Source organism: Colias philodice, chromosome 6 (assembly GCF_061535455.1).
Source record: "Colias philodice isolate Cphi_HAF_F1 chromosome 6, ilColPhil1 Martin Lab GWU primary, whole genome shotgun sequence".
In the NCBI taxonomy this organism is placed as follows: Eukaryota; Metazoa; Arthropoda; class Insecta; order Lepidoptera; family Pieridae; genus Colias; species Colias philodice.
In genome coordinates, this window is record NC_143091.1 from 3,275,399 (window position 1) to 3,302,296 (window position 26,898).

General features: G+C 34.5%; 2 protein-coding genes and 2 non-coding genes across 4 annotated transcripts in view; 3 read left to right on the plus strand and 1 right to left on the minus strand.

The window, feature by feature from the left end:
- Positions 1 to 20,360, plus strand: part of dnt (tyrosine-protein kinase Dnt) — a 34,788-nt gene extending 14,428 nt beyond the window's left edge. The window contains exons 2-6 of the mRNA XM_089696132.1: positions 12,890 to 13,017; positions 16,694 to 17,380; positions 17,486 to 17,799; positions 18,160 to 18,456; positions 18,743 to 20,360. Coding sequence (XP_089552258.1) covers positions 12,890 to 13,017; positions 16,694 to 17,380; positions 17,486 to 17,799; positions 18,160 to 18,456; positions 18,743 to 18,854 — 1,538 coding nt within the window. The 3' untranslated portion in view covers positions 18,855 to 20,360. The remainder of the gene's footprint in view (positions 1 to 12,889; positions 13,018 to 16,693; positions 17,381 to 17,485; positions 17,800 to 18,159; positions 18,457 to 18,742) is intronic.
- A 482-nt stretch (positions 20,361 to 20,842) lies between these two features.
- On the minus strand, positions 20,843 to 20,916 carry TRNAT-AGU (transfer RNA threonine (anticodon AGU)). The gene has a single exon. It is a non-coding gene; the product is annotated as a tRNA-Thr (tRNA).
- A 38-nt stretch (positions 20,917 to 20,954) lies between these two features.
- Positions 20,955 to 22,418, plus strand: LOC149487562 (uncharacterized). Its single transcript, XM_089695811.1, has 4 exons — positions 20,955 to 20,972; positions 21,672 to 21,877; positions 22,004 to 22,065; positions 22,140 to 22,418. Exons 1-4 carry the CDS (start codon positions 20,955 to 20,957, stop codon positions 22,178 to 22,180), a joined length of 327 nt encoding a protein of 108 aa, XP_089551937.1. The 3' UTR covers positions 22,181 to 22,418.
- A 1,649-nt stretch (positions 22,419 to 24,067) lies between these two features.
- TRNAS-AGA (transfer RNA serine (anticodon AGA)) lies at positions 24,068 to 24,149 on the plus strand. The gene has a single exon. It is a non-coding gene; the product is annotated as a tRNA-Ser (tRNA).
- Positions 24,150 to 26,898: the final 2,749 nt, after the last annotated feature.

The following is a 26,898-nucleotide window of genomic DNA, read 5'->3' on the forward strand; positions in this document are numbered from 1 at the left end:
TCGGAAATCTCTGAGGATACAGCGATTGGAAATGTTTACTTTAGTCTTTTTTAATTTATTTTTAACTGTCTGTTTCTATCGTGGGTGGTGTGGAGTATCATAACTGTTTTATTGTTTTGCAAAAGTGGAAATAAATGTCTATCTCAACAGAATCCAGTGACTATGAGGTTATTATAGTCAATGTTATTCTTTGCTAAATTATATTTCAATCATCAGTTTCTGTATTTTCTACTTCATTAAATCCTCCGTATTTAGTGCGTGTTTTGTTTGGCGAGCAACTTTTTCGATTTTTAAATTCATTGGGAGCGTGCTCGATACTTTTGTTTGTTTTCGGTGGCCTACACTGTGACTATACCGTTGTTTTTTAGTACCTATAGTTTTATATTGTGTGATGGAAATCTGGGTTTTTATTTGCGTTCATTTGCCGCTGTGTCGTGACTTAGTATAAAGGGAATAAGTTAAGGTCGTGTTACTCGTGCGTTATTTTTTGAACAGTAGCTCCGATTTTAATATGAACTGGTTAAAATTTTATTGCCTGTAGTATTATTTAAAATTAATCACATCCGAAAAACAGAACTCTCTTGTTAGCGTGTTCTTAATTTTGATTTATTGTTTGTCGTTTTTATGAACATGAATTAAACATAACACATAATTAAATGAAATACGAGTAAACTTCTTACTGACTCCGAAGCTTATAATTAACAGTAATTGATACTTCGCTTTATTTCATTAACATAACCAATTAAGCAAACTTGTGAGTTTAATAAATAATTATGAATGATTTATAGAATAAAAGACTCGGGAAGGTTTCAGCTTTTTCGTTTTTTGACCTGTCTAATAAGGATATGTAAAATACCGTGTAAGATATATGATAAACATCATATTTCAACGGAGAAATGAATGTTTCGGTGTTGTAGAAATATTGAGAACATATTGAATGTGACTGGGGCTGATTGACGGCAATTCGAGTCGGTTATCCGAAGGTGCTTGTTGGGATAATACGAGCAATCTATCTCGCAGTAGTCGGCACCGCATGATGGATCTGTGATGGGCTCACGACTCGTTTTGTTGTTTTGCTTTATTGATAAACGCTTTGAGACGCCTTCTTACTGTATTAGTGCCTTGTTATGTTTGAATAGCTTTTTACAAGGTTGTTACCGGCCGATGTTGTGATGATGATTGAAAACGTTATCTTCTATCTTTTTTATTTATACATTTATGTACTGTCTCTAGTGCGTACTTTAATTTTAAGCGTGCTGTCCCTAACAGTTAACTACAACGTTGAAAATTTAAATTCCAAGAACGCATAATCACGTTCCCATTTAACTGTTTTTTACTTTAATAAACGTCGAGGCTCTGGGTGCTTCTCATTTCACAGAAAATCACGTAGAAACAAAATAGCGAGGTTATTTATTACGAGTTGAGGTACGTGTTCGCCTGAGTTGATGTTTATCGACGCGTGATAACGTTATGAATGTTGTCTATTGGCATTCGAGGTTGGAATATAACGAGGTATGGCGTGCGTAGGCTTCAAATGTTGGTGATAAGGATCGTGGTGCGGGGTGCTTCTCCAGCTTTCACTGGCGTGTCAGAGAGTGCCCAATGACCGCTGTTGTGACAGCCTCCCACGATAACGTCCATGTTTATGTGCGCGCGCGCCGACCGCCATGTTTGTTTTATCTCGATCCAACGCTCGAGCGTGTTAATAAATGTCTTGTATTGGAAAAAAGTCTTATCGTCCTTTTTTATGCCCACCGTATGTTTTATTTAGATATCGGTTATTAATAATAATGGATCCTTCAGGGTCGTTAGATCAAAATTTAAGATCCACAACGTGTAGTCAGTTTTTTATGCGAGTTTGTTTTGTTTTTTGTAAACGTCAGTTGTTCGGGTCTTTTATTGGAGTTTCGAGTAGGGGACGTGTTTGTATTTCATATTCAAAACAGATGTCTAACCTGCGTTGATTGCTGGGAAATTAATTGAATATGTTTTATTTATTATACGGTCGCGTTGAATTATGTGCATGTATAAACATTCCCATATTATAATATTTTGGTCCTTGTCAGTGTCAGGTGCGTGGTACGTGACAGTCACGTCGGTGGATTCAGGTTTCTACCTGAATTTTGATATAGTGTTTTTTATAAAAGCCATTTATGAATGCATTCAGTAGCTGAGTTTAGGTGTGTGAAATACTTTCTAAATTCTAGTTTAATTATAGATACGTACTACGAAATCAAAACTGAATGTAACTACATAATTGGATATTTTTTTGGGGATTTTCACGGCTCGTTACTGAGATGGAACGAATTGTCCATCCTGCAGTTGGTGTCGAAGACAGGTAGACGTCATTACGTGTATCATAGCTACAGATGCCCTTCGATACCATTCCGTCACGGAAATTCAGAGAGGCGTGTAATTGAATCTCATCAAGTGGACTGGGACAAATTTAATCGGATGTCTTTTTAGTTTTTTTATGCACTTATTTTTAGTAGGTATAGTTAATTACGTTAGCGTATTGATTGCTGCAAAAATAAGGTCATACAAAAAATAGTCCATTAAATAACATTAGTTAATAAAAAGCAGTGTGTAAATAATAGTTATGAAGTAAATTCCTACATACTATATGTTTCTCTATATATAGCTGATGACCGTGCACGGCCGGCACAGCGGGCGGTGCCGCCGGATCCCGGCCTCAGGCCATGTTCTTTTTGCCCATTGTTTACTTTACACGGCAGTGTTAAATTTTTATGATTCCTGACTGACGGTATATTTTCTGAGCGGCTGCCAACTCGATAATTCTCAGTTGCGTACGATTCTCGATTATCGTTTTATTTATGGGACAAGACGGGTACGTGTTCGATTGCATGATTAATTTAGATTCATAACGCCTGGAGTGGAGCTATATTCGTGACTTATTTCAGTACTTGAAAGTTGAAACTAATGCTTTAAAGCAGCGTTCATTTAGTCCTAAACAAAGCCGAATATTTCACAACATCAAAATATTCATTCATTCATTCTTTTTCATTTTTATTGTAGGTAGTTTTGTATCCCAAATTATTACTATTCTATTATATGTTCATAAATGATTATTATATTGTATTTGGAAAATAAAATTTTGCTCATATTTTTAGGCTTTGCATAACTTAGTATTTTAAGGCGTCAGGAAAGATCCATGGAGTGTATGACACTAAAGACCGGTGCTTACATGATAGGAAGGTAAAGCTAGATGGTAGGGTGTAAACAGTAAGTTGAGCACGGTTGCCGGCGACGTCGAGGGCCCTCCACGCCTCTCCGGGATCGCTCTCTCGAAATAAACGATTTAAATTCCCGGTACGGTGGTTTTTTCTTTAATTCCAAAAAGTACTATTTTGATGTGGGTATAGCTAGATCTGTTCGTAATTATCCTGTACAAATTCTTCTATAGACCTTTTAATGCTTTTATATCTTGGATAAAAATCATTTCGTAACAGATGAAAAGAGGCGAGTAAAATTTAGACAGACACTAAATATTGGTCTTTGCGAGAACGAGTTCCTTGGCTTATTTATAAGTTCTTGAAACAGTAAATTATCATTTTAAATGGCGAACGCTTGTAAGCGCTTGTGTTGTGTTCCACAAACTGAATTTTTAAGAATATATTTGAATTGAGAAGAATTCAATAACTACAAAGATTCAGGCGTTATTTAAAGCAAATATGAATTTCTTAGCAAATATATTTCCATGAAAGCTTTACGCAAACATCTTCAAAGAACAGGTAACCAAACATGCTGGTGTCATAATGTCAGAAAAGAATTATGTGTCTTTTTCAATATTTCCCTTTCACCGAGCCTTATAACCTTTCTAAGTTCCAAAGTAAATATTGGTTGCTTCTGTACCATACATTGTTGGTACAAATCCTCCCTGTAATGCCGTATGGTTTGACAATATTTGCTGAGCGCTATTTGACATACGTGTTGGTTTGTTCTGTTATTGGACACCTCTATTCTATGCACATGTTTGACTCAAGCATTTTCAGGAATCGACCCAACCACTATTTGAACACCTGGTATTCTCAAAACTATCCTAACATAAACTAAAATTCAGTAGCGGAGTCGATAAGAAGCCGTTTTCTTATCAATAAGATAAGTTTGAAAATAAATCTCATATCGTAATAACACGGCTCGTGATAAGGAATCGATTTTACAACGAGGGCTACCGTGCGATAACCCCGGGTACGAGCTAATCCCTTGATAAGGAAATGCCTGCATACTGAGTGCACGTGGGTCGAGTTGATAATTGCTATAATACAAGACAAATTTGTTACAGCCTTATCCGGTTACATTGCGATACATATGACGGGGTTTAATTGGCTGCTTGAGTTGTTGAAGGCATGGGTGGGGTTTTTGTTTAGTTTCAAATTACTTTCGTCAGCTCTGTGCGCTGGGGTGATGAGAAATTGTTTGGGTGTTTTAAAATGTTTCTTTAGTTCGGTTGCTTATCTGGTTACACGTAACATTACAAATAAGGATTCATCGTAAGCAATCAAAGTTGTATCTCTACTTTCAAGTGTCTGTAAAGGACTAAAGGTCGTAATCGCTGATAAGAAACGGAAAACAACTAAAATGTGTTTTAGCTTTGAACTTGTGTCTCAACAATGTACAGCAATTTACTCGGAGTATATATATACCCATAGGGCAGTAAATAGAGAGTCAAAGCTAACTAGCCTGTAACCACATTCAATGTTTGTGATGGTGTTAGACAATCACGGCTTGTTGTCGGTAATCATTTGTGTTTATACGCCTGTCGGACTCACGATTCGTTTAACCTGACGGTTATGTAAATATAACCAGTTGGAGAGATTGTTTCCTCGACTATCTCTATGGTAATGTTATTGGAATTTGAGACTTCATAATTTGATTAGTATTTTATTGATTATTGATGCACTATCAAGATGCCTATTGAACGACATGGACATACAAGTAAAATATTATTTCATGTTTGAGAAATGAGAAATTCAAATTAACCTGATCAAATATATGTATTAGATCTTACAGATGTCATGTACTTACGTATTTTTCGTCGAGCTATTATCAAATTATTTATGTCTAAAGACTAAAAGGTTCATTAAGTGGTCACGACAATAGTGCAAGACGTTTATTAATATAAACGATCCAAATGAGTGAGACATCATAAAATACGTAACAAATGCGCTCTACTTTTTATTTCAAGGAGCTTTAACCTGATTCTTATTCAAAACAAAACAATAAAGAGAAAATGGTAGTTTCCGTTTGCATAGAGACGCAGTCACGATTAAAAATAAACAAAAAGTGTAAGTTTGTACGAAGTTGTCTGAAAGTTGCGAAAAAGTGATAATTATAAAGTGCCGACTAGTGTATTTTACTTCGCTTATTCGCGCTTTTGAAAGTGTTCATTGCATTTTTAATAGCTAACTATGTGTTGATAAACGTTTCTGATGAAACTTAATGCGAATTTCGTGGTAATGCAGCTTTATGGGATATTCTGGGAATTATTTTGATACATTTTTATTCATGTAAGCATATTTAAATTTAAATTAGTTGTGTGAATTAAATGATCATCATAACGAGATAATTAATTAATTAAGTCCTATATCTGTTTCACAAACATTACTATATTGTTAAATTATAGAAACAAGAAAAATCAATAAGTAACATATATTATAATTCAATCATGTTCGCTTTGTCGGTGTTAAATCTCCGATGAAATATTTCTTATTTCCCCATAAACCAGCAGCCAGCGTCTATATAATAGCGCTACAAATAGGGCATGTTTATTGTAACAATAACATTTTGTTAATGTATATTACACTCGCGTTACGCAATACTCACAATTAACGATCTTGATTATCCGGCGCCATATTTATTTGTACTAAACAAATCGGGCCATTTCTGTGAGGTAAAACAAATATTTACCAGCACTAGATACACTGGTACTGGAGTCGACAAATATTTTGGTAAACGGTTGAATTCGTGCCTGTAATAATACGCGTATAGACTAGCGTTCGAAGTTCATTACGGTGTTTAATCAGTGTAGTAACATAGTTACTGTTACTGGATTGCGCTGTTAATATGTTTAAAAATGTTTAACTCAGTTCGTAAAAGAGTTTAGGAAGTATGTATCAAGATTTAGATTATCAATTGTATTATTTTTTCATAAGCTATTTGTACTTTCAAAATTAAATGGTAATTTATTTCTATGTATGTTCTATGTAGTAGCTCACGTTTGTTTTGATAGTTCAAAAATATTTTAAACTGCGTGATTTATTTTTAAATTATCGTTCAAGTAATTAATATTCTAAGACCGTTAGTTAAGAAATGCACTTGATTTTCTTAAACATAATCAGCTTTAAGACTGGCTGTTTAGACTTGTCTATGAATTAACGTCATTTGTTTAAGACTTATCTATAATCCGATTTACTAGCACGACCCATTGGGCCGTAAATCAGAAGCCACTCGAAGTGACGGTTTCCGTGTCGCCGCACGTAATTAAAGGTATGGAATTCAATAACATCTGGTTCTTGATGAGCGCAAAAAGTTCGGAAAAGATTCCGTCTGTCAAACTAATTCGACGGGATTTCTGGCCTCGGGCACGCGAGCAAAAAGGGACATTCATCAAATAGATATTTTTAAACGCCCTCCGAGTTCGATCATTAAGACGCCGACACGTTACATCGCTGAAGATTTTCACGCCTTCCCAATTAATAGGGCTGCCCGTGTAACGTAATGAAGCAATGTATGTTGTCAATTATCGTTTATGAAATCTTTGACTAATTTGCGCAGGGTCGCTCGCGTGGTACCTACAGAGTCGAGGTGATTATAGCAGTTAATAATTTCATGATACGCAAACTGTTCTATTATTAACAATATTCAATTCGTTGAAATATATTTTTAACAGTCAATATTACCTACATATTAAAAATTATTTATCTAGTTGGTATTTGGTAAGTATCATATTCATACAATTTAAAATTAAATAAAACTCATAGCTCAAAAAGATTACCTCATTTGTCAAGCATGTCGTAATTCTATTGTATTTTCATTACTGTAATTAATATATGGGAGGGAGGTTATAAAGTGTGTGAAGCGGCGCGGCAATGAAGTATGGCGCACGATTACACGCAACACCTACAAGATAGAACCCTCTTCACACCCTCTATAAATTTTCTGCACCTTAATTTTCCTGTTGAAGATTCTCGAGATGTTCGTTTGAGCACAAATTAGAGAAAATGTTAACCCGTTTAAAGTAGGTGTTGAGAATGATTGTCTTTTTACAAGTATTTATGCGTTGGTATGTGCAAGAGAATGAATTCGTAAGTATATATTTGAATGAATAGCCAGAATGTTCTCATTTCGTCTGTGTAATTTGATAATTAGGTTGATTTATTAGTTAAGTTTGACGACTATAATAAATGTCCTAGTCAATTACATAATTATGCTGATGATAGATTTAAATAGAAAAGAATAAAATTGCTCAGAATATCTTTATTATCAAAAATAAATATACGACAACATGTGTAAACAATTTTGGTTCGCCGCGATAATGTTTTAAAAAGGTTTCTTACAGCGTTTCGTATTACAAGTTTTAATTTACGAGCTTTTGTGAGGACCAAATCTTGTTAGGATAAAACCAAAATAACAATAAGGGATCCTGTTACCTCGTTTCCGGCGTGGTAACTTTGGTAAAAACTCGGAAAGTTTTACACCTGACTGCATTTGCCCGTATTAAAGTGTATTAGGGGCAAGTGTGGTAAACCTTTTAGTAAATTTAAAAGTTAACAAAAAGTTTTGCTTTCCGAAGTGTGAACCTAAAAATTGATTGTGAAAATTTGAATTTTGAAATAAAAATACCCACATTTTCCTCGGAAAAAAAGCTGTAGTAGGTCTAATATTTGGTTAGGTATATTTACCAAAATTATATACATTTTTACCATGCATGTAATTTTGATAACATCTTGTTTAAATGATAATTATCCTCAAACTCAATCATCATTGGGAGTATGTTATTAATGAGATTAAAATTAAAAATACTAAATTATGCCAATCATACTTTAGCTTTATTTAAAACTGTTTATGGTACCGCAGGTTTACAACGTCTGCTCAAAGTAGTTTACGACGGTTCGATTGTCACAAATCACCACAAATTGACAGAACAATACAAGGATCACTTTTTATACAAATCCGTAAATTTAAAGTCCGCGAAATCCTTAACTTAATCCCTTTAGCGAATTAGTTAGGTACATCCATTGGTACATCCAATTTCTTTGTACCGTAATATGCGGATAATCAATTATGTATATAATTATTGTGTGCAGGTATAATTAAAAAACACTATTTTGCGGTACTTAGAGATGAGATTATTGAGTGGAGAATTAAAGCAATACATTAGTGAATGATTTTGTAGTTACAAATATTGTTTGAAAGTATCGTCCTGACGTAATTTTGAATATATTTCAACTATGCTTTAAAATAAGGAGCGAATTCCCTTTTTAATATCGCTTGCGTGCCTGAAAGATTTATGAATATGACCCTTTTCTAAATATGTTTTATAATAGATGATCAAGTAAACTTTGTGTAATAAACTTTTAGGTATTAATCTCTAATAATAATTGTAAACAATCTTTCATCTTGATTGTTGCGACAGCGATGGCCTCACACTGTTTACATGTTGCGACAAAAGCACATTCACTTCTGTCGCAGATTATAACGAGCCTTTATTCGATATCGATTCGAGTCTATAATCGATAACCAATTATATCTGAGTTCTGACTATACTAATATTATAATGCATGAAGTCTGTTTGTTTGGATGAGCACGCTAATCTCTGGAACTACTGGTTCTAATTGAAAATTCTTATCGTGTTGGATAGGTAGTCCATTTATCGAGACTTAGCCTATGTCTTATTCTGGGTCTACAGCCAAATCTACATACCAAATTTTATTGTAATCGGGAAAGAGCAACAAACATCCATCTATCCATCCGTCCTCACAAACTTTCGCATTTATATTACATATTACATACTAGCGGTCCGCCCCGGCTTCGCCCGTGGTACATATTTACGTTTTCTCAACATAAAAACCATCCTCGTACTTCAAGGAATATAATAAAAAAAGAATTATCGAAATCGGTTCAGCTATTCTCGAGTTATGCGCTTACCAACACATTTTGCGATTCATTTTTATATATAAGAGAATTAGGTGGATGAGAGCAGAGGAAGTTGTCTGGGTCAGTTAGTTTAACGATTCTTTATTAGCAAGCCTTTCATATTCGTAATAAAAAAAATTGCTTTTCGATCTTCGGTTAGCAAAATTTTTATTATAAATCTTACTGCGATGGTACTATATGTTGGCCTATGGAACCTCGTGTGTGATCTGTCTTATACTTGGCCAGTTTTTGTAAGGTTTCTGCGAGAGCTCTAGTGTCGATTCCTGGGAAATAGATAAGGGTTAAATTTTTTGTAACGCCAGGCGCCGTTGAGTGTGACTGGTACTGATATTGTTATCAAAGGGATTTTAGTTTTTACATGTGTTTGTACAGATATTGCTTGATAAAGGTGAATTCTTAGAAAGTATTAGCATTGTAGAATCTAACCACGGACGTGGTGCATGATTGACTTATAAAAATATTTGATATACACACTGTCAAAGCCAAATCGTGTGGAATTGTGGAATAAATATAGATAAAGGGAAAAATGATCAAAATAACGATTTATCAAGTAAAACATTTGCACAGTGAACCGGTGCACATCTTTGCAACATGAGGTATATCCTGACTTAAGTCATTAAGGACCTCCTCCCCAATACAAGGGATCTTTGTAAAAATAAAGTATCCGGAAAGGCATTGACCGGCGAGCAATACGACAACAGTCCGTCAGATGCCCAAAGACATTAAGGCGATGTTTTCCGGTATCGGCCAATAAAGCTGTCGCCATTGCGACATGATGCTTCTAAATACGCATTTTTATGTATTCCCAATGATTTTTACGGGACATTCGACGCTATTCTTAGCGCGTCGTACAGTTTATGATTATGATTATCACATGTGCTTATGGGATGCGGAGTTGTAAAACGCATTTTGTTTACGTGTCGGTTTCCCGTTTCCTTAATTAACTTTGCGATGTTTTCATGCAAATATAGGTACATGAATTATTCATCAATAAACATTTTCTCCGGAATAATGAGCAAATTTATGCGAGATATGCGAATAAATATTTATTTAACAGAAGCGTCTAAAATGGCCAAGATCGGCATTATAAACTGTTTATGTAGAATTTTGATCATAAAGAAGTATTTTAAGACCAAGTATTCAACTTCAGTTTCAACATGCACCTGACCATTTCGCATTCAACTAGAGGATACCGGATAAAGGCGACGACGCTTCGTTTACTTATTGCAAATTCAGCGTTAGTGCAGAATATCTCGCGCATAATGCGCTAAGGTAGAAATAATAAACGACATTTTTTGTCCCTCAACCCTCGACGAAGTGAAGTGCATAACTCTGCACACCTTTATTTTCCGTCACCTCTGCACTTTGTTTTATTTTCTTGCACGCCTCGACCGCATAATTCTACAATAATGCCTTCGGCTTGCCCTAAAATTCTCCGCTACCACGAAGGGGAAGGTTTAACTGAATATCGCCGTCTATTGTTCGCTTTCCATTTGTTCCATACAATTTTTTTATTTGTGTGTAATGAATGCTTTATTCGTAGGTGCGACGTTGAATGGACCAGATTTCGCGCGGGCGTGATTTTTCGCGCGATATCCTAAGTACAATGAGATGGATTATTGAATATTTCTTTGTGCTACCTATACAATAAAATCGATTCTTAAAGCTTTAGCAGGAATATGAATAAAGAGCGGGTTATATACTCCGAGATCTATATCATCATCGACGTTAGTTACGGGTATAGATTTATTCCCGGTATTGGATTCGTTATAGGCTATAGCGTGTGTTTGACAAGGGTTTTCGAGCACAGGTAGCAATGAGATAAGAACACTTAAAAATTAGTTTATTTAAGCAAAAAGTGGGCGCCGCGAGACGGCAGCGTTTATCTTAAGTTATTTGTCAAATCAAGTACCTACGTTGTTTCTTGTTGCCGCCGCATCAAAGGAGCCGCACGGTAGCAGACTCGAAACAGCCACTGATTATGGGAATGCTTGAAAACTATTTTTGTCACATCTTGATTGCCTAATCAGAATTCTTAGTTTTAGCTAGAATACGCTTTCTAGGCGCTCATTAAAATCTTAATCTGATTTTGATTCGAGGAAACAATTTATCAACTGGTTTGTGTCAACAAGTTTCTAGATCTTATCACATTAGTTGTTGCGTTTAATTTTCTGGAATTTTCTTATTAGAATTCATATGGATCGAAATACGCATATTTTAACTATACATTCCGAAATTAAATAAAAAGTTGACGGGGTTCAACATTTCAATGCATGCGCGAGCGCAGGCGTCGGGTCAATTTGTCGATGCAGTGTGACATCCGCGCCTGACCACCATTTTGCATACAAACGATCTTATTGCAAGTAATTTATGTTTCTCGTTAACACCTAATTGGCCCTATCGCGGAACGAATAAACAAACATAACACTAATGGCGTTAAAATTATCATTTTAATCATTTCTACATACGGTTGCTTCATTTGCATATATATACAAAATCCACAAACTTGTTTGGATAGGATACATAATTTACGATTATGAACACACATTACCGCTGTGTGTTTATTATAATAAAATCCTGTATTCGTTCCATATGGTGCTTTTAAAGCGGTCGTTATATTAATAATGTCTTATTGGAAAATGTTTGTATTCAGTGTTTTTTTTTAATTTAATCGTCTGCTCTTCAAATGAGTTTTTAATAGAAATTATTCGAGTAGAATACATGGGGTTTTTTTAAAGAACTACACTCTATTTTTATTTTCAAATCAAGAGGTAGAAATTCCATTATGATGTACTTACTATTCTTAGTTTTATACCTTATCATTGTTACATTATCTTTTATAACTCGAGATATATATCAACACGAAGCTATATTTTAATTATGTAAAATAATACGTTGGTAACGAGACACGTCCGTCGTCCGTGATTTGATCTCAACTCGATATGTTCACAGAATTTGGCTTTAAATGAGGCTTCGTAACACGAATCATGCATTCGTATGTTGGTTTTGTTTGTACATATACAAATGATTATGGGTTCCTTATTATCAACTGATTAATTATCTACTTTCGTTAAAATGTATGCATACGGCCCAGAACATCGTTCTAGAAAATCCAAATATCTAACTAAATTTACCACGTATCAAATAGTTTGTCGACATCTTATCTCTACTAGAATTTATCACAATTTATAGCCATCAGTTCGTAAGCACGAGCCAATTTGATAAAATTCCTAAAAATTACCATGTTACTTGGAAGTCGGGAGTTTTCTTAGGAAGGAACAGCATAAACAAAAGTAAGCCGGCTAAACTTTTTTTCATAATGAATTAAAACGGTCGCTTTTTGGGACTGGTTCCCATGATTTGTGGACAGGTGGCGGCACCGTCGGCGTCTCCAGCCTTTGTAGATGCCGCCACGCGTGCTCTGATCTTAGTTTTTGTCCGTTATTCTTTGTTATTGATGCGTATTGATTTGTGTGCCGATTGTAATGTTATTCAATACGCGGTCTCGTCTTACTACAAGCCTTTTGTCGTCATAGTTTAATGCGTTACCGAATCTGTATGTATGGTGAGAGCTTCAGTTGTGTAGAATAAAGCATTTTATTGTACGTAAAAATGGCGTATTGTAATTATTGAGATAATATAAAGTATAAAATAGATAAAGAAATAAGGAGAAGATATTTAGTTGCTAATATATAATTTTTATTGTCCCCAGGTCTAACAGCAGAGCTGTATTACGTTCGAGAAGGTCAGATCAACTCCTACGCACTAAATTTCAACGTGCCTGTTCCCGCTACGATTGGAGAGTTGCATTTCACATGGCAAAGTCTTACGAGAAGACCGGTGAGTACATTTTGATCACTATAAAGTACTATAGAATAGTCTAGAAGATAGTATACAAATATTTTTTGTAATATACCCTTATCTCTCTAGGATATCTCTAAAATCGACCTCCTCTATTTCTATAGGAGATGGTTCGTTTCGTCATCGTAGTAGATAAGTAGTAGACAATATTATATATTTTGGTGTAACTGTATTTGAATATAGGAAATAGCCAAGCAAAGAAGATGACTTACAACAAAACAGATAAATATACACATGTTGCAACAACAGAGTGTTTAATATTTGGCTCCACGTGTGAACGGCTGGACGTCAAATATTTCGTTTAACACAACAAACTTAATCACTGTAATGTTTTGTGTACTCGATATCTAGGTGATGGCATTTATATATGATTAATTAGCGTTTGAACGAACAGATGTGAGAATTCATATAATAGTTCTCAATTGACCATTTGTGGTTGATACTGTTTTACACTTTATTATTTGAACTACTAATCTAAGTACATTCGATCAAATGTTCGTGTGTTTATTTAAAACAGGAGACAAGTAAGGTAAACATAGACGCGTGAATATATACAACCAGATAGCACGTAAGATCGCAGTTAAATAGTTTCTTTGTAAATCTATCGAGTTCACTGAAAAGGATTAATGAGTGTCATTGACTTGTTGTTTTGTTACTAAACGCTTTTAAGGCAGTGATTAGTCGTGGACGTCTAAATATAGACACGAATAAATACGTGAAGTTCCATGTAAATTAATAGCATCTCCGTCACGAACTTAGAGCTTAACCCAAACTAAAAGACATTAAATAAATCACCTACCTCATTGATATTTGATTCGCTATACGACACGCTATTAAAAAGCTATATAGAATTTATAGAGGCGACAATGATGTAAGGCTTAAAGAATTCAGCGTATAATTCGATACGTATTTATATAACAATCACGTAGTTTGATAACTGGCGATTAATCGAACAATAGATCGGTTAACAGTAGGTTGTTATGGTAATCTTAATACGTGTGTGCAAAAGTAATCATTACATGTATGAAAAACAGTCGTATGCAATCATACAATTAGCTACACAGGCTTAAGTATCAAAATTGATTGCACTACCGTACGAAAGTGGGTGTAATGAAATGAAACGCTGTACGTCTAGATTTTTTCCGGCCGTTCTAAAACTTTTTATCGTGTTTTTTACAAGTGGAGACAAGCTCGAATGTAATTAACGTGGGGTGGGAAGTTCTGCCAAGTTGGTTGGGCGGTCGATGTTTATTTGTCTGGCAAACGAGCTATTCTTATGGAAATGCCAAGTCTTATCTGAATTTAGATAGCTTGTTAAGTTCGGAGATGCTACCGGCGGAACGCATAGCCAATAATCTGTATGATTAATTTTCCTGACTTTTACTGGGATTTCGGGATTTAGTTTGTCATGTTTTATCAGCACTAAATGTTTGCTCGGCTTAACCTAACCTTTCTGTCGGCAGGTAAGAGTTTTGTGTACTTTTGGATAACTTGGGGTAACCAACACGTGGATTGCTTAAGGTGTCGACCTAAAAGTAAATCCCTAAGTTCAAAGAACAGAATGCATTTCAGTTTAGTATCACAATTTAAAGTTGAAGCAAATAAGTCTGATATTTCGCTATATAATTTGATTTTAGGAATAATCCTACTTGTTTATTGTCCCTTATTATCATGAATATCCACAAAGACATGTTTCAACTGATGATCAGTAAGGACGACTATTATTATATTCCTTCAGAACCTATTTAGTCGTTTCATAATTTACTATCCATACTAATATTATAAATGCGAAAGTAACTCTGTCTGTCTGTCTGTTACTCAATCACGCCTGAATTACTGAACCAATTTGCATGAAATTTGGTATAGATATATGTTGATACCCGAGAAAGGACATAGGATAGGTTTTATCCCGGAAATCCTACGGGAACGGGTTTTTCTCTGAAAACGCGGGCGAAGCCGCGGGCGGAAAGCTAGTTCTTTATAAATGCATACGATTTGTAATGCACTACATGGCACTAATAATAACTATAGTGTAACGATTAAGTATGAGGACATTTACACGCATTATTTGTTACATACGAGGCGCTTCCCACGACTCACGAGTTTTTACTGTTTACCCACCACTAACTATACACATGATTTTATTATTGATGGGAGACACGTACAGCATAACAACAAAATGTAGTTTTTATGTAAAAATCGAACGCTTCCTATGCAAATACAGAGTTAGTTGATCTCAACAGACAGTTGTATATTTTGTCCGAATGGTTAAGTAAATATGTGCATTTTAATGCGAATAACTTTGTAAATATTACAGTCAGAATTCTCCAGAATCCGAAGTAAATATGACGTTGAGATATGGCAAGCCTACATACAGTATATGCCGAAGTTATATTTTATACAGATACATATTATGTGATATTAGTTACAAATTCTTATTTAACATCAGACTCGTATTTTGTGGGCGTTTCGGTGGTAAAGGTTACTTCGTATTTTCCTGTTTTATATTTAAAATTACATTAGAATTTAGAATGTATTTCATTATATAGATTTTATTTTTTAAATGTCATTTATTCTTTAAAAATTTCCTTGCTATTTTTTTTTAAGTTTAGTTAAAATAGAGTTTTTAGGATTTTTTTAATATATAAAATAAATGAATGCCTCTATTGTTAAAGTTAAATGAAATTTCCGTAGACGAACGCGAATACAGTTCACTGAACTTATCAATAACCATCTGTTTATTTAGGACAGCATTTGCAAGTTAAAGATCTTTCTGTATATGAAATCTCTCATGTTCCATACAGAGTTCATCATAAATTAACGATAAATTCGATATTGCCCTATAAAAGTTTATGCTCGTTGCATGTTAATAGTAAAGTGCTTTCATTGGTGTATAAAACGAAATGTAAACATGTATTATTGTAGTTTCAATCGTCAGAAGTCGGTAGAGTTCCATAATTACGATAGACTTTAATGTTTTGGAATGGTATTTGCTGGCGGCGCTTTTGATGGGAAGTAAATATTTGTTAAACGGTTAAGTTACGTAGAGCGATCCCCGTATTGTCCGTAACCGACTAACTAATATTTAATTAGAGGCCACGGTGTCGCACCTCCGGCCGCATGTCTGATGAGGCGGCCAAAGGGCCCGCGGCAAATCATGTTTGTTTTACCATTCATGTTACCGACCACTGATTAGTCAGATTATAATGAGTGCTTGGAACACAAACTACCTTGTTATATGGCTGAGTAACGTGTTCTGTTTGTTCGGGTTTTGATTTAATAATACACTTTTCGGTCCCCTATAATTGAGGTGAGGTTACTGTTTACAAAGCTCATTTTTAGATCGTATAAATGGTCGTTTTTTTTAATTTGAATGTCTGAAGCCGTATGGGGTATGGTCGTGATGCAATTGACGTTTGATTTGCCTGACATGGGCATAGACCGTTTGGTAACACCGTTATAGTGACATCGAGAGGTGCATTTACCCGTTATACGATTTGTTTTTTCTTGCCATGCTATATGTACTTACATTTGAAATGATGGTTATTTGATAGGCTCAAAATATCTCTTGTTTGTTAATATTATTGAAAAAAAAAATGCTTGAACGGGTCAACGATAATTTTACATAATAAAAATAATATTTCCTTTGTTTCAGTTGCCATACACTCTACGCGTCGATGTGGTTTCACATCCTGAGGCGTTGCATCCGCCCACTTTCAACATTCCTACTATAGGCTTTGTACCAACAGAGCCTCAGACTTGGCAGGTCGACCTGCCTTGCACTCACACCGTCGCCGCGGAAGTTGATGTCACTATATCTATGAATATCTCCACTGGTTCTTCATCCACCGCGCTGCACTTCAGAAGACGGAAAATATGCCTAAAAGATGTCCCTCGACCAGCTGTAAGAGTCGATAACGCGCCCCACGCGCCAACGTCAGCTGATATATTCTACGCGGGAGCTGGTTGTGCTGGCGGGGCCCTATTGATAGCAGCAGTGGCCGCGGCCGCTTGCAGAGCTCGAGCGAGGAAGCTCCGAAGAGCTAGGAGCGATGAACAAGACGCTCATGCCTTTTTACCAGACTCATCTTGCAAGTCTGCCGCCAGTTATACCAGCTACCGCCGTCCTGCGTCGTTACCGGCAGTAGCTGCGGAAGAAAGAGCGAGAGATCTTCAGCAAAGGATTGCGGAATTAACAATACAGAGATGTCGCGTCAGGTTACGATCTGTTGCCATGGAAGGCACGTTCGGCCGCGTCTACAGAGGAACGTATGCTGATGAAGATGGTAGAGAACAAGAAGTATTAGTCAAAACTGTAGCGGAACATGCATCACAAGTGCAGGTAATTAATAACAGTATCATTTCTAATAATTTAATGCATGGAATAATTTAATATAGTTAATCAATCAATTATTTTTCTTCTGTACTAATAATGAATATCTCTTAGGTGTCGCTACTCTTACAAGAAGGCTGCATGCTGTACGGGCTTCAGCACGACCGGGTGCTATCCGTACTTGGTGTGAGCATCGAAGATCAGACGGCTCCTTTCCTACTGTACCCCTGGGGTTCCGGCTGGAAGAACCTGAAGCAGTTCCTTCTGTCATGCCGCGGGGTCGCGATAGGAGGCGCGGCCAGTGGCGCTCCGCCCCCCGCGCTCACCACACAGCACGTGGTCAGAATGGCGCTCCACGCGTTGGATGGACTCTCCTATCTTCATTCGCAACACGTCCTGCATAAGGATATCGCTGCGAGGAATTGCGTGTAAGTAAAAAATACATGCTTTGCCTGTTAGTTCAATCTATTCATGGAATTTAGTAATAGGAAAAACGGGCTTCCTTATTCGTTTAGATGCAAAAAATTTCAAGATACATTCCGCTCTGTATCTTTAATCAAGTTACGTTTTGTAGAGTGTATTTAATTTCAATTAAGTAGATTGAATAGAGCAATCATTACACCTTCATTATTTGAAAGCTTTTAAATAAAAGTTCATTATTACATTTTGTATTATGGATTTACCATCTTTTTATGAGAAAAGCGTCTGCAAAATTCCTTACCATCATTCTTATTACTAACATTATTTACTTCTCGACAAGTATGCTTAAAGCCAATTTCCACCATCAGAGTCGACGAGAACCTACGAGTAATGATAGCAGATAACGCGCTATCCCGGGACCTGTTCCCCGCGGACTACCACTGCCTTGGCGATAACGAGAACCGGCCCATCAAGTGGTTAGCCCTAGAGGCGTTGTCCAAGAAGCAGTTCAGCCCAGCATCCGATGTGTGGGCGCTGGGCGTGTTGCTATGGGAACTGACGACGCTAGCGCACCAGCCCTACGCGGAGGTGGACCCGTTTGAAGTTGCCGCGTATTTAAGGGAAGGCTACCGGTTGCAGCAGCCTGCCAATTGTCCGGATGAGCTGTGAGTAGACTTTTCTATAGAGTTGTGGAGATATTTTTGATGTCCACATATTTACTATTTAATATTATGTTCGTATGTAAACTGTTGGATTGCAATAAACAAATTCACTCATTTCATTAACATGACAGTCTTTTTGCCAAATTTTATTTTTAGTTTGGACCTTGAATAAAAAAAAATGCTTGCACAAAAAAAATATAAATTGACATCATAAAATCGTTTGAATTGCAATATCTCAACACAAAAATTACTTCTCTTTCAGTCATATTTAATGAATATATCTCCTCAGGTTCGCGGTAATGGCGTACTGCTGGGCGATGTCCCCCGACGACCGGCCCACGTTACCGCAGCTACAGATCTTCCTCAGAGATTTCCACGCGCAGTTGACGAGATTCGTCTAAACCAAAGACTAAGTGTTGTGCTACCAACATTGACGGACTTAGTGTTGTGTTGTGTTACCAACATTCACGTACTTTTTGTACGGTTACCAACTGTGAAATGTGCCTATCTTCGGCCCTAAGAGACTGATGTAGTTATAGTATTGTCGTTTCTTATGTTTGCTTTTGTTCTTGTTTCGGGAAATTATGTTGAAAATTGTTCGTTTTCTTTGAGTTATTGTATCAAATTATAAATTGATTGTAGATACTTTAACGTTGACAGGGATATTGCTCGTCTTATTATATTTACTTGAGTATTTTTCCGTAGGTATCTCGTAGTTTTAAAAGTATTGACCTCTATTACATAATGACTATTATCCCATATAAAAGTAATTTAAATATTGTATTCCTGCCTCAACGGTTAAGTGTCTATAATTGTTAACTTATCACATACCGCTGTTATTTCTATAAAAACAAGAAAATGACATATTTCGTAAATTAAGTACGTCGTTTTCGTTTGTTAAAGTTAGAGATTATAAGATTATTTCTTAATTTATGAAATGTGTCATTTATTTGATACCCTTGAAGAATATGCAAATGTTCTATTTTAAAACATCCTATAGACCCAAAATAGCAGTTGAAAATAACAAAAATAATGATAATTCAGAGATAAAATGGAACTACGTTGAACATATTTTTACAATGTTGGCAGCTAGCCACAGTGTTTTAGTAAAATTAGTTTTGAGAAGAAAGCAAAAATTTGAGACGACATCGGTCTATTATGAAACCTCATACTGCCATATTAGAGTAACTATTATTGTAAATATAGTGTATTGTAATACGTATATCGATGTGCCTCTGTTAAATACAAATTATGATTGATGTATAGAAAGAAATGCTTGATAGAATGAATATTATAGTATGAACGAATATGTAAATAGATTGTAGATTATTTCGTTGATTTAGAGGCAACTATAGTGCCAAATTCTTATTTTATCATGTGCCAATAAATAAAGTTTACAATTTTGTGTATTTTATTACCACTTTCACAAAAATAGTGTTTTCCAATAAATATTTTGTTTTATTTCAGTATTCTAGAGCATTGATTAAGAGTTTTTTTTTTGTTTTGTAGAAAAATAAAAGACATTTTAGTTGTACGGTTTTAAAGAGATTTAAGTATTAAAATTATTGACTGATCTTTGACAAATCAGAACTATATTATCATAATATTTAACCGAATTTAGTACGCTATTATTTTATGAAGCAGTTCTAATATCTATTTCCAAAAAAGAGTTTCAGTTCACAAATACTTAAGTATTTTTGATATTTTCTGATATAAGCTGTCTTCATAAAACGATGGTTAGAATTACAAGTAGGATCCGTTTATAATATTAAAGCTACTGGAATTATTTATTATTGTGTATTTTTTAATTTTATAAGAGACAAATAGACAAATAATAATGTACATGTCGTATAAGATGTATATTTGTAAATATTATGACGAAGTGAATGTCAATATATGAGTCATTAAATGAAACTTGTTTTTTATTTACCTTGATTGGGTTTTGGGGACAAATTTGAAGCAAAATATAATTAATGGGACCAGTTTCTTGTGTGAAAAAGGATTATCCTTTAAGTAAGTCTATAATTGCCTATTTTAAAATACATGATTAATAACTGACATAAGAATGAAACCTTACATATTTGAAAAATATTTTTCCACCATTTTTATTCGCCACACAATGTTCAGACTTCATTCACTACAAAATCGACACGAGTAGTCGTAATAAATAAAATTAATACATACCTACATATTATTTTTTATTTGTATTATAATTTATGAAAAATTCTGAAAAACATTACATAATACATAGATATTACTAAAATACTTACTACATAATATATACATAAGAGTAATTTTAGAACAATAGTGCCAATACTTGAAAATGAGTCATCGTACAGTATTTAAAATTAACTTTATATTTATGATACTTTAAAAAATAAAAAACTATAGGCGCCGGCGAGATTCGAACTCACGATCTCCTGTTTACTAGACAGGCGCTTTAACCAACTAAGCCACGGTGCCTTGACGACGTGTGTCGAAATTACCGATCTGATTATGTTATGTGTGAGGGACCTTTCGTGAGTTGTGACGTCACTGGAGTATTATATATTTCAATTTTCAGCAATAAATTAATAGATAAATGTAATCACATTTCAATATTTGTTTGTATCAAATAAATATTTAGGTAAATAATACAGTTTAAAACCAAGTCGCTTCCCGCTGTGCGCTTATATACATCGGATTAAATAAGCGGTTCTTTTATATACCTAAATAGAGTGGTCTAAGAGAAATGATTTAGTACAAATTACATAGACAATGCGAGCGAAGCCATGGGAAAGCTAGTTTAAAATAAAGTTGAAGGACTGATATAAATTCAAAATATATTTTACGATATTTAACTAGATACTTAAGGTGATGAATTAATTTTTCTAACATTTACGGCCCTTTTTAAACCTTCGTAATTTTTATATTATTAAAGTTGTCGTGATGAAAATTCTTGACAAGAAAGTTCAATAGTAACACAATACGTCTACCGTTTTAGAAACATGATTCCATGATATTTTCTCGATAGAAAAAAAATACAAAGTTCTCATTGTTATTTTTTTATAATCTCTGGCATCTTCAAAATAACAAACGTAAAGTTACGACTTTTTGGATATTAACTATAAAATATACAACCTATACGTCTACCGATTTAGAATTTTGAAATATGCGATGGTTTTGAAATAAACAAGAAATACTTGAAATTAGCGCGCGACCAGCCAATATAGCGAGAGCCGCCCTGTACCTTCCTACCCCGATCGCTGCACGAGACATTCCCGCTACGGCCGTCACACGGGGAACTTGTCGCTCGCGCAATCGTAAAAAAGGGTGACAACACGATAAGACGAAATGAGACAAATGGGGACAATAAAGAAAATAAGAACAAGAAACATAAAGGTTGGAGGAAAAAGAATGCTTACAATTGGAACAAATTAATGAAGTAAGTTGGTTTTATTTTAAATTTGATGATAATTGTATTATAGACGATGTTTGATATGTACCCCTGTTTTAAGTACATAACGAATGTGTAAGATTTTTTCATTTATAGCATAGATAATCTTTTCAGAAATCCGGAATCCAGAAGGAAAATAAACCCACTGATTGTTCACAATGTGAACCCACTCCTTCGTAAGTACCTTTATTCAGTCAAAAATGTATGTTATCAACGTTCTACTGGTTTTATCGCATGATTCCATTTTTAGCAAAAAGCAACAAAGTGCAAAGAAATAAAAAATCATGGTGAACTTAGTGGAAGTATGGTGGACATAATATGGAACAGGAGCTCATTGGAGTAGTATTATATTTAAAAAAAATACGAAAAAGTTTCAAGAATTACATTTCTTAGTAGGTGGTAGATAAGTATGTTGTATAAAGAATTTGATGTTGATATTTATTTCATTTATACTTACTACACCTGTGCGGGAAATTGCTTAGTACTAAAACAGGTTTATATTCATATTTACATAGTAATGTGAGTTTTCATTTCGAAAAATAATATGTATTAGCTTATATTATGTATTTTTGTTGTAAACTTAATTTAATGTTTATAATACATTATTTTTGGTATAAATAAGCCAGTGTTCGTCTCACATTGCTGTACCTGCCTACCTACCCTACCAGGGCCTAACTTTGTTCTGGCTATTTTATTTTGATTATTTGTAATGAATAATTACAATTATAATAGAGTGCAAAAAATAAATACATGCGTCAATATATTTTGTGTTTTTTTTTAAACAATTTTTTTATTTAAAAAAATATCATTCCGACTGCGGCTTTGCCCGCGTGGAATTAGGTTATATCGTGAATCCTGTTTTATCCCACAGAAGTGTTCAGTTCGGATAAAAAGTATCCTATGTGTAAATCCAGGCAATTAGCTATATTTTATCAAAATTGGTAATGTAGTCTTGACGTGATTAAGTAACAACTAACAAAAAAATATACAAATTAACATCCAAAGTTTCGCATCAGTTTTACTGTATTAGTGATATCTTCCACTCTTGACTTTGACTGAGAAGAATTAGGGTTTATAACTTCTTTCAGAAATAGTACCTTTCATTTCTGGGCATGATGTAATATCTACGTCAGCATCAAATTCTATCTAAATCAATTCAGTAGTCCGCGTTATTGAGTACCATTTCATTTTTTCAGAGTAACAATATTTTTTGTTATTTTAAAGATTATTTATAACCTGTATTATTTTGTAATAAAGTAAACATTACGAAATAATAATAATTATTAATAATGTCTAAGTAGTTGTTGGAAAGAACATTATTTGTTTATAAGCAAGAAAATAAAACCAATAAATCAACAATAATTGAATAAATGTATAACAATATTATAACTGTATGACGACTCCATACATGTTTGTCCCGAGTCGGCCAGCGGCAGCGCGGCGAGTTTGCAAGAATGACTTCGCGCACACCCGCGTTCGCGATAGCGAGCTATTAGACTCCGCCCGCCAAGCAGTGGATTTTTTTTTGTGTATCGTCTTAAGGAAGTGAACATAAAGTTATAATTTATTTATTTATTTATCGTTGTATAACAATTCAAGCAAGCAAATTGAGTAGACGTATGTATTAGGTATCTATTAAAAGATATCGGAGTTATATACCTGTGTCTATTTTGAGTTTCAATTAAAAAAGTTTATCTTATTTCGATATGATAATAATTGATAATATAACGACAAAAATGCAAATTGTTGTCACATTTTTATTTTTTACCAACTTACATATAAGAGGTTGAGGTAGCTCAATGGTTAAATTTTCTGCAGAACTTCGTTGTCAGTCTTGAATCTTGATAGAAGATAATTAATTATTAATTTATTACATTTACAAAAATAGGATAGGTACTATACTTAATACTTAACCTATAAATACATACTATTATATTATTTAACTGTTTTCGTTGGTACAAGTGTGTTTATGATAAGAATGAAGAAGTAAGGTACCTACATTGTAGATACTTTCTAAGCACTGAGAATAAACTTGCCATTGTGTAGACTGTAGAGACAATAGTAATTAGATAACATTACAATTATTCAATAACAAAAAAGCAAACATTAATATTTAATAGTATCTGATTTAAAAAAAAACTTTCGAATTGAATGAAGATTTTCATAGAGTTGTTCACAGCAGTCGTGGCCGAGCGGTTAAGGCGTCTGACTAGAAATCAGATTCCCTCTGGGAGCGTAGGTTCGAATCCTACCGACTGCGGACTTTTTGGATTTTTATTAGAGTAGGTAAACATATTTTTATATGAAGACACAAAATGAATTGTTATTTTATGTTATACTAGATGTCCGCCCCGGCTTCGCCCGCTTTTTCAAAGAAAAACCCGTTCCCGTAGGATTTCCGGGATAAAACCTATCCTATGTCCTTTCTCGGGTATCAAAATATCTCCATACCAAATTTCATGCAAATTGGTTCAGTAGTTAAGGCGTGATTGAGTAACAGACAGACAGACAGAGTTACTTTCGCATATTTTATAATATTAAGTATGGATTATTCCTAAATAGACTTTTATCATCCGAATAGTATATAGACATACACAATTATATTATTACTAAAACAAGATCAATTATTACAACATTAAATCTCTTTTAAACACCGTAGCACTTACAGTAATTCCTAAAGTCCTCTCGTATAGAAATATGGGTCGGACGTGGGCCTAATGACATAAAAACCCTCCCCTGTTTGTATACGATTAATTAACGGGGTAAATTACAATTAGCGAGCGCTACCGGGACGTTATACGTGTTTTATGGATCCTGGTTCATGGACCTCTTAGGGTATTTTAAGTTAGATGTATTTTAGTATGTCGAAATAACTTGTAGAGTAATAAGGCACATATTATTGAAGATTGATATAAATGTGGAAAACTGTTAAAAAATACTTATCCATAATTTTAGGATTATATTCACGTTTAATACTTTAATTACAGCTAGACTTTTAATGAATCAAAGGGTTGAGTAGAACCAACTACCTGGTAAATACCAACTTTTACAGCACTTATCCTCTTCAATATTTGTCCATCGAATGTCCATTAAATGACTTTGCACATTTCATCATATCGATGCCCTTCAAGCATAATCAAGAAATGGGGAAAATGTGTATCGTAGTAATGAAGTTTTAGTTATGTGTGCCATTCAGGGGAAAGTAATTACTGATCGGTTTCTTTGTGGGGAGATAGAGCATGCGGTAATCCACCATTTAATGGGATATTGTGGGGAAAATGCATTGTTAGGTTTTATTCGAGCTGGCCGTGGTTTGGAGTTGATTATAAAATAACTATATGAAGCGGTAGCTATCTGGTTACTAGTTTGCTAGACTATGTGGTTACTGCAGGTTATTTGACAAAAGCTAAATAGATAAGATATTAACATCGATCGTCATTTTGTCGATGTAAAATTACTATTCCTTAGATATAAGTAGGTAACTGTATTCTGCATAGAATGGTTAGTGCTTTCTATGCTTATTAATAAATAGGGCATGTATAGTGTATACCATCCCTATCTTTTTTGCACTAAATACCATATTTAAAGCAATACGTATTTCGTTAAAACATAAACCATATCTTATTCCTGATTTTCCAACCGACGTACACACAACACAAGAAATGTTAAATAGAAATAAAATTTATCTGAAATACGGATCTCCCGGTCCAAACCCCGGGGGATTGATCCAACGACGCCGAATAAAACAAATGTTTTGGAATTAAACCTCCTTCCTAATACCCCTTGAGCTCAGTAAAACCACGTAAAACCGAGGACAATTGGAGTTTTAATCTATCTCCACATGATTCTTAATATAACTGTTCGGGTTGATTTCGATTTAAACAGCTTTCAATATATTTTATGCAGGATTTAATATGACTACTTACTCTGATTCGATATAATATAAATAAATCCACCTAAGTGACATTGGTAAACTATAAGTATGTTTATTAACTTAACTAGCTAACGATTTATTTAGGAAATGTTATGTAAAATTGTTAAAACCCACGAAAAGGCCGTACAATTTAAAGTTTTCGTATCAAGGCTTCTTAATAATATTCAAGTTTTAAAGAGAAATACGTAAGAACAATTCTATATTCACATCAGCGATAAATTTAACAAGTTCCTACTTCGAAATAGACATGAAAATTTCTGCCAAAATTTATTGTTACATAATAAACTCAAAGTGAATTGGAATACGAAAGAATTTATACAGTGGAAGTTTCTAGCGATGAGTTATGAAGTCCGAAGAAAAACAATAAGGACAGAGGAAAATGGAATCACGTGAACCTCACTCATATCGGACTAATGCTTTTACTTTTTGTTATTTTCAGCGAAATATTTTCACGTTCTGTTTGCTCAAAGTATTTGATAAAATTGTGTTTCTTGTCCATTTATATATTTGAGGCACGCCACTTAATTTGCGAAGCTATGAAGCATTTTAAATTATGATTTAGAATTATTATAGTATTAAATAATAAAAAAAAAACGCAATCATTACATTAGATTTACTAGGTATGTAAAGTAGTTTTTTTTTGTAATCAATTCATATGTAAATAAGTACCTTTTACCTAAGTTCAATTATATTTATAACTAGATTTCTGCCCGCGGCTTCGCCCGCGTTTTCAAAGGAAAACCCGCATAGTTCCCGTTCCCGTGGGATTTCCGGGATAAAACCTATCCTATGTGTTAATCCAAGTTACCCTCTATATGTGTGCTAAATTTCATTGTAATCGGTTCAGTAGTTTTTACGTGAAAGAGTAACAAACATCCATACATCCATACATCCATACAAACTTTCGCCTTTATAATAGTATTAAGATTAAGATTAAGATTAAGAATTTTCAGCTACATAATCATCTCCCAATTTGCGGTACAAGCAGAAACTACAACTGTTCAATTCCCTAAATACCACAGCACGAGATAATAAAGCCAGTAATCACAGTTAGATAAAGCTCGAGCGATAGCAC

Coding starts and splice junctions, on each gene's coding strand:
- LOC149487562 (XM_089695811.1), top strand. Junction 21,878..22,003: donor AATTGGAACAAATTAATGAA/GTAAGTTGGTTT, acceptor TAATCTTTTCAG/AAATCCGGAATCCAGAAGGA. Junction 22,066..22,139: donor CAATGTGAACCCACTCCTTC/GTAAGTACCTTT, acceptor TTCCATTTTTAG/CAAAAAGCAACAAAGTGCAA.